The sequence below is a fragment of the Pelodiscus sinensis genome, chromosome 1 (genome assembly GCF_049634645.1).
Source record: "Pelodiscus sinensis isolate JC-2024 chromosome 1, ASM4963464v1, whole genome shotgun sequence".
Classification (NCBI taxonomy): Eukaryota; Metazoa; Chordata; order Testudines; family Trionychidae; genus Pelodiscus; species Pelodiscus sinensis.
The window spans coordinates 13,457,807-13,472,071 of record NC_134711.1 but is presented as its reverse complement, the minus strand read 5'-3'; the positions used below and the strand labels follow the sequence as shown (position 1 = coordinate 13,472,071).

The 14,265-nt window shown below is 44.2% G+C and overlaps 1 protein-coding gene across 3 annotated transcripts in view; it reads right to left on the bottom strand.

Annotated features, from left to right (window-relative positions):
* Nucleotides 1-14,265, bottom strand: part of CAMK1D (calcium/calmodulin dependent protein kinase ID) — a 408,029-nt gene that overhangs the window by 55,640 nt on the left and 338,124 nt on the right. For all 3 annotated transcript variants that reach the window (XM_006117098.4, XM_075926019.1, XM_025181664.2), the window contains exon 5: nt 10,485-10,611. In XM_006117098.4, coding sequence (XP_006117160.1) covers nt 10,485-10,611 — 127 coding nt within the window. The remainder of the gene's footprint in view (nt 1-10,484; nt 10,612-14,265) is intronic.

Below are 14,265 nucleotides of genomic sequence, written 5' to 3'. Positions count from 1 at the left end.
CTATCAACCCTTTTATTAGTTGGTTGAATGGATGCAGGTGTTTTCCACAGATCTTCCGAAGTTTCCATGATTGCCTCATCTATTGGTAGGACAATCTTGCTATGTCATGTAGGATGTAGGTTCTTTAGCAATCGGTGCTGTTTTTCCTATATTTCTTGCAAGGAAACTTGTTGACTTGTCGCTACTCTTTTGAATAATTCTTGAAACTGTTTGAGGTCATCAATTGCTACAGCGTTTGATGGTATAACCGCATTATCTGGTTGCAACATAAGGATATCAGAGTGCATGATGTCTATTGTGTAAATGTCTGATTCGTTGTCCGAAATTTGTCCATCCTCCTCCTCTGAATACCTTACAGGAGGTAGGGGCTGTGGCTGGGGCAAGCTTCTCCTTGATGGTGTTGAGTGGGTTGGGGACCGGCATCTATATGAGTCCCAGTGTTCCGAGGGACCCCAGTGCAGTGGATAAGGCTAGTATGGGTGCCATGGACTCTTCTATGGCCCAGCCCTGTAGTGATAAGAACGAGATCTCCTAGGCAATGTGTGACACAAGGAGAATATTGTGTGCCGGTCATCATCAGGCAAGGGACCTTCATGGACTGATATTGGTGACGTAGATCTGAGTGGGAAATATCTTGGTAGAGATCTCACAGGTGAGTACTCAGTAGAAGGCAGGCATGGATGCTGCTGCCTGCTGTGAGTGTCAGCCATTTCCTGGGGCTGTTCTGCAGCAGCCTCATCTGGCTGCCTATCTGTGTTTGCTGTCGGTGCCGGTGCAGAGTCATGCTGCACAGATGTAGCCAGTGCCGGCTTTGCTAGGTGAGACTGCCTCTTCTGCGGTACCATGGCTTTAAGCGGTGCCAGGACTTGAAACGGCACTGGCTTTTCATGCCATGCCAGCTGCTTGGAGTGCTCTCAGGCTGGCTCCAAGGTGGGACGCACTGGTCCCAGTGCCGAATATGAGGATCTTCCTGCTGCTTTAGTAGCAGGGGTCCTCATACTCTCCTGTGCATCCCCTCTGTGTTTTGGGGAGGAGGAAGCTGGAAGAGAGCGGGATGGTGAGGCTCTCTGTCTCAGAGTGTTTTTGGAAGGTGGGGGTAGCTCCTACTCTGCCCTTCAACAGGCTGTAAAGACTTTTCAAACAAAATCATTCTCAGGCGGAGCTCTCTATCCTTTCTAGCTCTCGCTGTGAGAGAAGCACAGTGTGTACAGCTGACGGGTGAGTGGGTTTCCCCAGGCAGCTAATACATTTTGTATGGCTGTCTGAAGCCGGTATGGGCTCACAGCACTGGTCATATTTCTTAAATCCTGAGGAGCTGGACATATCCAGTTCTCTCCTCCTTCTCTCTTATTCTGCTGTTTATTTTTCTATTTTGTTTATTTCTGTCTGTTTCTTGTCATCGTTTTCTTCTCTTTTCTTCTTTCTTTCTTTCTTTTTGGTAGAATAACAGGGAAAGCCCTGGTTCACCGGGGCTTCGCGATGAAGCAAGTTCAAATACCCTGAGGGGAGGGTAAGGGCGTTGAGGGCTGGAGGAGGAGGTGCTGGGAGAAGGCTTGAAAGAAGGGGTGAGCATGAGGAAGACCGGGATGAAGCAAGTCATGTGTAAGGGCACAGGGGCATGAGGGAAATGGGGGCAGAGGATGGTGAAGGGGTGGGCATCAGGGAAAAAGAGGGCAAAGGGAGCAGGGGCAGTGAGGGAAGGGGGTGGCACCAGCAGAGTGCAGGAGTAAGAGAAGGTGAAGGTGCCAGGGGATTCTGGGGGTGAAGCAGAAGGGCAGACACCTGCAGGGGAGGGACCACTACCAGAGGAGAGAGGCAAGGCAGGTTTGTAGTGGGAGGTGTTAGAAGAGGGGATGAGGAGGGGTAGCTCACATGATCAGAGTGGGGCTACTGGAGCAGTGGGCACAAGGGGGAGAGAAGGGCTGGTGGAGGGGGGCAGGTAGCAGGAGGTCTGAGGGCTGTGAGAAGGGCAGGAGTCAGGACAGCAGAGGAGTCTGAGGAGTTGGGGGAGCAGCAGGCACCAGGGGAGCTGATGGAACAAGGGAAGGAGACATGGCAGCAGAGACAAAAGGTAAAGGTTTAAAAATGTTTATTAATAACTTGGGTGCCACAGTGGCACATCCAAACAAGCCACGTGAACTCAGTACTGGTGCACAACACAAAATTCATTTTGTTCATGGGGGGAAAACACTGGTGGTTTCTTGCACAAGTGTTCTGCCACTGCCATGTGGGAGCTGTGGTTTTGCACAAGAGCATCTATGGCAGTGTGGACGCTCTCTTGCCCAGGAAAGCTCTGATGGCCCTTTTAGCCATAGGGGTTTTGTGCGCAAGAAATCCCTGCTGAGCATCCACACTGCCCTCTTGCACAAGAGAGCTTATACCTGTTAGAAAAGAGAGTAGCTCTTGCGTAAGATGCCCTCTTTTACCATGCTGTACTGTAAATTTCCTTGAGCAAGAGCAGGCGGGCAGTGTGGCTCTCTGTGGGTTCTTGCGCAAGAACGGCTGTACTTAAACAAGAAGCCATGAGTGTAGACATAGCCTTAGAGGCAACACTTCCTCCAGCCTCTCTACCCCCGAGTTAATGTCACACACTTTGGGTTAATGCAATTGCAGGATAGTTGCATGAGGGGGGCTTGGTGGGGGCCAAACTAATCCCTGTTGGTAGGAGGATGGTGGGAAAAGCCCTTTGACGGGGTGAAATGACACCGTTTACTTCTGGTCATGTGTCCATCTTGCCCTAAGCGTGTTACCTCAGGAGGCGTGGCTAATGGAGGGGGAGGCAGTGGCGTGGCTAATGGGGGCCAAAGGGCATGGCTAATGGGGCACCACCAAAAATTATACAAACCTGCCGCTCATGAAAGACAGGACTATGCAGAACTTTAAAGACTAACAGGATGGTTTATTAGGTGATGAGCTTTCGTGGGCCAGACCTACTTCCTCAGATCAAATTGTGGATTTGATACCTTTGGCCAATTTTCTTCCACTTTATAGACTAATAAAACTTCTTCAGAAGTAGGCTGTGCCCACAAAAGCTCATGATACCATCTACATGTTTTGTTAGTCTATGAAGTGCTACCAGACCTTTTTTTTTTTTTTTTTTTCCTAGAACAGTATGGTCATGGACCAGAAACTGGCAAAAAGATGGGAAGAAAAGAGTATGAATAAATTATCCATTTTCAGCACTGTAAAAGGCTAACAGTTTTACAGCTCAATATGTCAGGTTGAAGCAGAATTGGCCCCTAAAACTGTTAACCTTTTGTCATTGATTTAAGGATTGTGGTTTCCAATGTACATTGGTATAACATAGATCAGAACCATGCCTTAAAGATTTAAAGCTGGCTATTTAATAATAATAGTCCATGTCTCTGGTATAGCTCTTTCCATTAGCTCTCATAGCACTTTACAGAGGTCAGCACCATTATTCCCATTTTACAGACAGAGAAGCAGAAGCATAGGAAGGGGAAGCAACTTGCCCACGGTCACACAGCAGTAGAACCACAAACAAAACACAGGTCATCTGTGTCCCAGTCCAACACTCTACTAGGTCACACCATTTCTTCTCATCCACATTTGAACAATAAATCACTTTGTTTTACGGGGAGGAAGGAATGTTACATTTATGTAGGGCCATTAGACTGCTGCTGAAAATTTTGTTCTGACTACAACCCAGAAAAGCTGTTTCATATTGACAAATTACAGGGAAAGTATGAAGGAGATGTGCAATCAGGTATAGCAGTAGCAGTGGCCTCATGGCAGGTATAATCGCCATGACTGACAGCACATTTTTCTGCACTTGCGGAGTGTTGTCTGGGCAACCAAAGACGAAAGAGACCATCCTGAAGAGGAGCTAGCTCCTACTGAAGAGGGAAAAAAATAGAACATAACTATAAATGGTCTTTAGGAATCCTGCAAGTGTGATGTGTTGGCTCATGCGACCTGAATCAATACCAACATAACCAGCATCCTGAAGCAGTGGAGTCTACATCTGATTTTTAATTGTAAAGAAGTTAAGAGAATAGGGGAAAATAAACACTGAAAAGGGTAATGGCTGCTGTGAAGCAAAAAACAAACTTAAAGAGGCAGATATGAAAATATAATCATTAGAAAATAATTATTCCCATAAGTTTATAAAGATAGATATATACTGTGTTATCATCCAATAACCCTACCTAAAACTGTGGAGTGTGAATGCGTGAATTTTAATAAATAATATCAACATTTTCCATTATTTCCAAGAGCAACATTAATAAACAAATCATCATACCCTTCCCTCATGTTGGGTGGGTATTATCCCCATTTAACAGACAGGACAACAGAGAAGTTTATGTGATTTCCCCAAAGACACACAGGAAGTCAGGAATAGAATAAAAATCTCTGGACTCTAACAATATAAGAACAGCCATACTGGGTTAGACCAAAGATCCATCTAGCCCAGTATCCCATCTTCCAACAATGGCCAATGCCAGATACCCCAGAGGGAGTGAACAGAACAGGTAATCATCACATAATCCTTCTCCTGTCATCCATTTCCAGCCTCTGACAAACAGAGGCTAGGGATACCATTTCTACCCATCCTGGCCAATAGCCATTGATGGACCTAACCTCCATGAATGTATTTTGTTCTTTTTTTAACCCTGTAAAAGTCTGTCCATCCTGAGCTTTCACCACATGACTTTAATCCAAATATAATGGAAGATATGGGGGTCAATCAAGTCACTGAGGGGTCATATAACCCAGGGAGCTATTTGTTTCAGATGAAGTAATGATTTGAACATGTAAGTTTATATGTGCTGATCTTTGATTTGAAATCTGCGATGTAAAGGCTAGTGTAAATACAGCAGAGTGATCTGTTCCTATTTAAGGATGAGAGGTTATTTAAGGAGTAAGATTAAAATGCCAATGTATACAGCCCTGCAAATCCATGAAAATCTGTGGCTCATTTCTGCAGATACAGATGTGAATGCGAAATTTTGTATCCATACAGGTCTCTACCAATGTGCATGGTTATAGTGAAAACTTCACAAAAGGTGAACAAAAGGTAGTGGGGCAAATAGTTCAATAAAGAAGATTGTGAATTGACCTCATAGATATAAGAACTCTATCATCAGGAATGCGGCTGCACTAGGTCCAGCATCAACTGCCCAACTAGCAGAGATCAGTTAGGCCATCACTTTGATGAGCTGCCTTCATCTACCAGGGAGACCTAATATTGTTGTTAGAAAGTTCTGTCATCAGTATTTCCAGAATATCAGTTCCTGCCTCCATTTGTAAATGGCAACATGAATAGGCAGCATGAGATTATTCTCTGCCAAATGGGAGTCAGAGTCTCTCTTCTTCAGCCACTGTTCAACAAACAGAACATTATAACGGATGTTTCTTACAGCCTTATTGTTTTTGGTCAGCGGCCCATGCAGAACCCGCTCAAATATTTTAATTAACACAGCTGAGCAGCCTACATGAAGAATTATCAAATGTGCTGTTTTAGCTGTTACTCAATTCCTCTATATAGCTTCAAAAAAAAGGTCTCTGATTCAGCTTGATTAAATAAAATAAGGTCCAGAATGTAATAGGGTGCAGACTGTCTTATGTTTCACAAAGTAATAAGAGATATAAGGCTATGATTGTTGCAGAGTGATTAAGACAAAAGAAAATCTGTTTCTCTTCCAAGGTTACCCAGATAAAATCAAGTGTATTTTATGCAGTATAGACATAATGTGATTCCATGGATTTACACCAGGGATGAATCTAGCTCGCTGTGTTCTGGGCTCTGCTATATTCAGGGTTTTATACCATGCTTATCACTATGAGATCTGAATGGTTTCTATTTCCTCCTAAATATATGTAAATTCAGGTAACTTGGCAGTCACTAAGCAAAAATGGTAGTGCCCAAAGTCATTAAACTTCCCATGTGGGTTTCTCAACAATTAGAAACAATGTACACAGGAGAGTGTTAGAAACCCAGCTGGGCCATTCTTTCACCATTATTGCAACTTGCAGGTTGAAAGGGAACAGCTATCTCGCTGTGTTGGAAATTAGATCTTCAAAAAGTGAATCACTAAATAGTGCAGTATTTGTATAGACTGAGTCCCCACTCTGGAATCATATCAGAGGAGGTGGAACCCTAAGTTCATGAAGAGCCCCATTGATTTTACTAAGCCAAAATAACATTTGGCATAAGCCCATGTAACTAAAATGAAATGGACAGAATTGCACCCAATTATACTACATCACGCATTTTGATACCTATTCTTTAATACAAAAAAGGACTTCATAGGACTGGTGGGAGGAAGAAAAGGAGGACTACATTGAGTTTAAGCACTTTGGAGGTGGTTTTTATTGCACAACAAATAAAATGAAGACTATCCTGCCCCTTTAAAAACACAATACAACAAGACTTCCCTCAGTCAAGATCTAAAGCAGTGGTTCCCAACGTGGAGCCCGCGGGTGCCACGGCGCCTGCCGGGCCATTTATGTGCACCCACCAAATAATCTGGGCTGGCCCTGCCCCTGGGTGCGTGGCACATGCCGGTGCCGGCCCCGGGCGCCTGGTGCATGGGCAGCCCCTGCCCCAGGGTTGCGGCACATGCCGGTGCTGGTCCCGGGTGCGCGGCGCATGTGCCGGCCCTGCTCCCCGGGCACGTGGCGCATGCGCGGCCCCACACCGGGCGCACGGCGCATGCGCAGCCCCACCCCCAGACACACGGTGCATGAGTGGCCCCATCCATGGGCATCTAGCAGCCCCAAAAGGTTGGGGACCACTGATCTAAAGCAAAGGTAATGTCAGGGATGTTACGTATGTGATAGGGCCTAGTGGTTAACCTATTGCATGGGGTTGTCTCCCTGTTCAAGTCAGGGTTCAGAACCAGAAGGTTAGGGAATGAGATCAGGAACTTAGAGTCAGATAGTAAGAATCAGGCTGAGTCAGGAACCAAGAGGTCAGGAGCAGGAGAAAAGAGCAGATAGTGCTGTAGGAACAGTCCTAAGCAAGAGGTGGAGCAGAGTTGTATCGACACTATCCTGTTCTTCCTTCTGGCTTAAGTAGGAGGATTTGACAAGTCAGAAGCATCAGTGTTCCTTGTGGAAGACTCATGTGGGGGCATGAACATTTTCTCTGAGTATGGTTTTAGGAGAGATATATGGAATCCTAGGTATGTTCTAATGCATCAGGGATCTTATACTAGGATCTTGGCTGAGTGCTCCATCGAGAGCCATAATTTTTGTCCCACTAAACAAGTGGGTCCTTGCTCTTGACACTGATCTGCGTACCATCAGTAGTCTGTTGTTGTTTTATTGAGATGTCCTTTAACTTCCTCCTTGATTTGATGGCTCCATTGTACCCAATCTGAGGCAGCTGGGTTAGAAGAGGGCCTGGGTGGTTTTGGATGAAATCGGGGGTGGTGTCCATAGCTGACAATAAAAAACTGCTTTGACCCATAGGTATGTGGTCTTTGTTGTTATAAGTGAACTCTGTATAGTATAAAATTAGGACCAATCATTTTGATGGTAAGTGACGGAACTGACATAGCATTGCAGGTACAGTTCAAGGATTTGATTCCCTCTCTCTATCTGGCCATTTGAGTGTGACGGCAAGTGGAAGAAAGGTGTGTTGGGCCCAAATGAATGGTGGCCCTTGATTGCAGATAACATGTTTCAGAAGGCCATGACTTATTGTGGCCAGACAGCCCGCCTCCATATCATCCATCTTATTTGCCTCTCTGAAGCACAGGACAGAGAAGGAGCAATAAAATCAGCATAGTCTATGCTGGCTCATCTGATCCTGAGAAGCTGAAACATAGATATGAGGAGAGATCAGGATATGTGAGACTGCCACCGGCTGGCACCTATGTTGATTCGAACACACACACAGTCCCTGAGAGGAATTTCCCACTGAGAAAACAATGTCCAGTACTTCAAAATTTAATCATCTCAATTCTCTCTTACAAGTGTAAATTAAGTTCACAACTCCCTTGTAAGAACTGGTCTCACAGCAGACAGACCAGCATCAATTGGCATTACAGATAAGAAAGAGAAATACGTGACCCCATGGGTATATAAGATGGGCCCAGCACACACTCACTTTGAGTGTCATTCTACCCTCTACCTGCTGGTCAGGTTAGGTGTTTGACCTCCCGAGGTTCTATGGGGACGCCCACCTCGTATTTTCGTCTTTCCTAGGAATTGAGGGACCGGCCCTGGCCTGACATGCTGGAGTCGAGAGGCACAGAAGGGGGTAAAAATGGTACCTGGATGTGGTCCTCTGTCTTAAGTGTACACATAGAAAGAGTAAGCTGTTACTTGGTACCATTATTTCTATTTTTCTATCTTTATCTTCTTTGTAACCATTTTTAAGACCTATATTTTGCTAATAGTTAAGAAATAGAACAATAGCCATTGCAACCATATGATTTATAAGCTTCCTTAATAAACCTGTAACTGTTTAAGCTTTAACCTGACTCCTTCAGTTGCTGTAACAGAACCAAGCACAATTTAAAAGAACTTCAGCCGGTCATAAAGGGACAGATATAGGGAGAGCTTGGGCGTTTGGATTTGTGTCACACCCAGGTGGCACAATCCACTGGGGCACCTTTCAGCCTTTCCCCAAGGCTGCCCTCTGCGAAGGAACCCCCTGTGTTCTAGCAGCTAAAATCTAAGGTGTAATAAGCTCTTCCTATATAACGGGGCGTCTGTTGGCCTGCTGGCCACCCTCTGCGATGGGACCCCGGTCCTAGCAGTAAAGGCACGGACATTAAACCTTTTCTCGGAAACATACACACACACACTGCCCTGACCGTCGGCTGACACTTATTAACTTCTGGGTGGTTTCCGCAGTGGAGGGTCGATCACAACAGGGAATGAAGGGGGCCAACTTGGTGAAGTGGTCTACCATGGTCACAGACATTGTGAACTGTTGGGACTCCGGTAGTTCTGAGAAGAAATCCAAGGTGATAATCACCAAGGATTGGGATGGAGTTTCTAGATGTGAGAGAAGACTACTGATCTTATGGCACGAGGCCTCATCACAAGCACACACATTGCAGGAAGCAATGAATGCCTGTGTTGTGGGGTGAATTCAGGGCCCAAAGAAGAAGTGGGATGCTAGCCAGTGAATCTTAGAGAGCCCAAACTGTCCCCCCACCAGAAGTGTGTCATGGCATAACTTTAGGACCACCATTCTTGAAAGACACGGGGGAATGTAAATACAGTTATTCACAAATGTGAATATCTCCAGGGATATTCTCTCCTGGGTGTTCTGTGGCTCTCTGTTAATGATGCCCAGCTCATCAGGCAGAATCCCTGAAGCAGATGCAGAATGGATCAGTATAAACAGATCCTGGCAGTGTGCTGCATTAAGGAAGTTTCAAGGTTTGAGAATATGGACCAATTCCTGGCAGCTGTAGTCTTGGAGGTCAGTATTGACACTTTCAGGAAATGGCAAAAAAAAAAAAACCACCACCAACACCACCCAGGAGGTAAGGGTTGGGAGACAGGTAAGAGAATTCAGTTTCATTTGGCTATACTCACAGAATAACATATCAAGGTAGATAAAAAGAACACCAACTTCTGGCTATTGTAAATTTTAAAGTTCAGATTTCTCATACATAGAAATACTAGGCCCAATGTATCCCTGGAGCAGGTGTCATTATGTCAATTTAATTATTTAACAGGAATAACACTAGAGATGAATTTTACCCTGTTATAGTATGGAGACAGCTACTGCCATTTTGCATGCTACTCTGAAATGTACAATGTCTTTTAAATAATGTTTCTAAAAAGGTAACCTGCAAAGATAGTTTGCAGTATTTGTTTAATTATTATTTTAAAACTAAGCTGGTAAAAGGGTGAGGGGATTTAATCTGACCAGCAGTGCAAAACAGCATTCAGGTACGTTAACACTTTGGACTGGACAAAGCATCAGAGCTTAAAAGGGAAACAATCTGGCACTTTCACAGAGGACTGAACTACACATAGCATTTTCCATCTCTAGTTTCTAGGAGTCTACTGCTCAGTGTTGTTGGATGAGAATTAATGTGACTCATCCATGCTACTTACTAATACTTCTCTTGGAAGGAATTTGGAAAATCTGATCTTTTATCATTAAAATAAAAATGATACCTAAGCTAAAGTGCCTCCGTTTCATACATGATTGAAAAAAGAAATGGATTCACATACTTCCAGTTCAATAGCAGGCACTGTCTTAAGACAGCTCACCCTCTAAAGGAATACAGTTCTAGATCTTAATCCCAAAACGCACACTGACCACGGAAGTAAATAAATGGAAGGATCAGAACACAATAGATGAAAAGGACCAACAAAGAGAAGCACTAGCTTCAGAAAACACTAATGTAACTTGTGCAAAATCTTTCATCTACTACAGACAGACGCCAGAGAACAAAAGAGCACTCCCTTATATTACCACCATTTTCACTTAGGCTTCTCTAAAGTACCTTGGAATAACTGCTGGTAGTTATGAACCAACCACTTACCAACATATCCTGGGGTCCCACATGCTGTGGACATGACATCTCCTTTACCCTCCATCTTGGACAAGCCGAAGTCACTGATCATGATTTTCGATTCTTCATCCTGGCTGTAGTACAGCAGGTTCTCAGGCTAGAAGAAAAGTTTGAGATGCACAGTTATGAATATATGAGTCGAGTACAGAATAATGTTTGTTGGCTAATACTTTACATTTAGAATATTCCATTTTTGAAGCAAGGAGGGATACTTAGGAATCTTCAACCAATTCCTCTAATAATCATTCTTCAAAGCCAGTATCAGCCAAGCTGTTCTTGGGATTGAGAAGGATTCTATGGGGAAGGAATAAATGCAACACTTCAGAACTTCATTCTATGGGGAAGCAATAAATGCAACTTTTCAGATGTTGTATGTACCATCTCTGGAGCCATGCCTTTTTTCTTGATAACCCAAGCAGGCACTATGGCTCCTTTCTTTCTCCTGATTAGAGATATAAAGGAACTTATCTATCTTCATACACTGATAGTCTCTTCACTTTATGGTGATCAAACAGAAGGGTTGATTTATATGCAAGTATTAATGGTGAGCACTGTGTAGAACATTCAAAACATTTTAAATAAATGCAGTAGGGGGTTAAGCTGTACTTTAAAAATCCCATTTATGTTGGAGAATTGTTATATATATCCTGTGGGAAAAACCAAGATCAAAGAGTAAATTAAATGCTATTAAAGTTAACGGATTTTCACCAATGTTGATTCGGCTCCAGTTGATCAGAGAAAAACAACATTACTGAGAATAATGAACTATGAGCCTGGTTGTGCTGATAGAAACCAGGAGTCTCTTCTCTAAGCTCCATGAAGTTGCAGTGATGTTAATCTGCTTTTAGGGGAAAATCATACCCCAGACACCAATAGGCTACATTGTTGCTAATCCAAAATATACAATACACCTGCTTTTAATAATTTGTTATGTTATTAACAAACAACCCAGCTCTGACTACGTACAGTGCACTTCTGGAAAATGTAATTTGAGGTTTTACCTCCCAGGGTGATTCCATTGCTAAGGGTTAGAGCCTGCAAGCTGCTCCAGGTTCTCTGTGAGATGCTCTGCTTCCCGAGCTCCCAGGGAAGCTGTGAACAATCCACACGCAAGGGGGCAGGCCTTAAACTTGTTACCTTTTTACAGCATGAGAAAACCAGCTTACTAACATAATATTGGAACAGTTTCTGCCAATAAATGGGTACAAATTCCTGCCACAATTTAACACATTTCTTCTATAAACTCAATATGCGTGCCAGATGTGGATTTCCAGGAAATTATATGAGACAGGTGGGACAGGCAAGTGGGATTGGAGGAGGCATCTCCACTGAAGTCAACAGCAATGGGGTAGGGCTGAATTTTGACACCTTATCTTATTGCAGAACTCAGGAAGTCAGACACAGTTTTACGTTTCACTCAGATGCTTATGAACTCTTAATGTACTTCAACAGTACTCTCACTGAGCCAGAAACTGAAAAATAGCAGAGGAGAAGAGAATGAATTAAATGTTTAGGACCTAATCCTTAAAACCTGTTTTTCTGAGCTCAGTGTGGCATGGTGACATGGCAGAGAGGAGAATTATTGCTAACAGGGCCACAGGGTCCTTAGATGCAACTATGTACAGCAGCTCTGAGGTTGCTTTAAATTGTATGGACTGCCAATAGTTCACAGGGCAGCCATGATCACTGCAGTTTAAGGATACTCTGGCCATGTTCCCTCTTTCTTGGATTATTTCCCTTGAATTGGGAGGAGGAGCAGTGAAGGAGCCATCATACCATCTCCATACCATCTAGACATTCCCCTTTTATATGAAACAGAGGGAGTTAGAGTTGCCAGATGGTTTAGCAAAAAATACCAAACGCCGCGCCTTCCTCCCCCCAAAAAAACCACCAGGGAAAAATTCTGCTGAGAAAAAAAAGGGGAAGATGAAAAAAGGACCCCGAGAGTTGTTAAACAAAAAAAATTTAAAAATTAAAAAAAAAGCACGTCCCCTTTAAGAAATGCTTTTGAGGCTTTTTGTCCCTAACAGGCTGCCGGCAGCCGTCCGCCATCTTGTCTTCCTGCTCCAGGCCAGACAGCTCCCCTGTGGAACCAAGTAAGCACCCGGAATTTTTGCCTCCTGGCTGGGAAAAAAAATCAGAAAATACCGGACATTTTAGGTGTAAGGTATTTTCTGAATTTTTTTTACTGGACAGGAGGCGAAAATACTGGACTGTCCAGGTCAATGCCAGACACCTGGCAACCCTATAGAGAGTAGATAAGCCAGTTTTCTGGTTGCTGTGTATAATCAGAGCAGCAAAGCTGCGCTTTAATTTGTGAGACTAATACATAGTAGATAGAAAATAATGTTATTCACTTGTCCTCACATGCCCATTTACACACAAGGGAAAGCAAACAAAGGACTCTGCCCAGCGTCTTCTAAAGGGGCTGAGATTAAAAAGGAAACAGGGCCTCTGAAAAACAAAACATAATTGGCTGTGCTGTGTGTACTGCTTTTCTAAATGTTCACATGGTACCTCATGAGTTCCTCAACTTCAATGCCTTGCACAACTCGGTCACTGCCTAATCCTTGGGCTTTCATCTGACATCACACAGGAATGTCAAATGTACAGCCCAAGGGCTAAATCTAGCCCATGGTACTGTTTCATCTGGCCTGTGACTCTTGGGCTAGGCTACATGACACACTATGAAAGTGTGATTCATTGAATGCAACAGTGTGTCACACATTAATCTCTGTGCAGACCCTGCTAGTGTACATTGGTGCAGCCCAATTTCAAACAGGACTAGATCAATGCATACTAAGGAATATTTAGAGCAAGACTGCAGGTTTCACATAGGGAGTTAGAGCACAACACACTAGTATACTCTGCAAATCACACTCCTGTAGTCTTGACTCGCACAGTAATACAGCAAAACCTCGCATACAGATGTAGAACCGCCGGCCATGTTTAAGAAGCACTGGGAAAAAAGTAGTTACTCACCCTGTGAGATAACGATTGTTCTTCAAGATGTGCCCCGTGGGTGCTCCACTCTAGGTGTTGGGTCCCGTCCCGGCACCACGGCTCGGAGACTTTTCATAGCCGTGCTCCACCGGCTCGCGCATGCATGCTTCCCCAGAACGGCATTTGCGCCTTTGATCAGCCACGCGCGAGCCAGCAACCGTCAGTTCCTCTCACCCACTCATCTGAAAGAAAACAAAGAAACAATTCCGGAGCGGGGAGGAAGGGCGAGTCGTGGAGCACTCACGGGGCACATCTCGAAGAACAATCGTTATCTCACAGGGTGAGTAACTTCTTTTTCTTCTTTGAGTGGCCCCGTGGGTGCTCCACTCTAGGTGACTCCGGAGCAGCACCCAGGACAGAATCGGAGTGCTCCGGAATCAAAACCACCAGCATGATTAAGTACTGCTGTAGCCACTGAAGAGTCTGAAGCAAACTGATCAACAATAGCCTAGTGCTTTATAAAAGTCACATTAGAAGACCATGTTGTTGCTCTGCAGATGTCACAAAAAGACACTCCGCTGAGAAAGGCTGTAGTAGTAGCAACTGCCCTAGTCGAATGAGCCCTTGGAAGAGAAGGGAGAGGCTTTCCTCGTAACGAGTGGCACATGGATATGCATGAAATATCAGTCTCGAGATGTGCTGAGAAGTTAGAGGTTGTCCCTTTGAAAGGTGTGCCAATGATATTATCAAGTGGTCTGTTTTCCTAAAATCCCACGTTCTATCAATGTAAAGCGCTAAGGATCTTCTC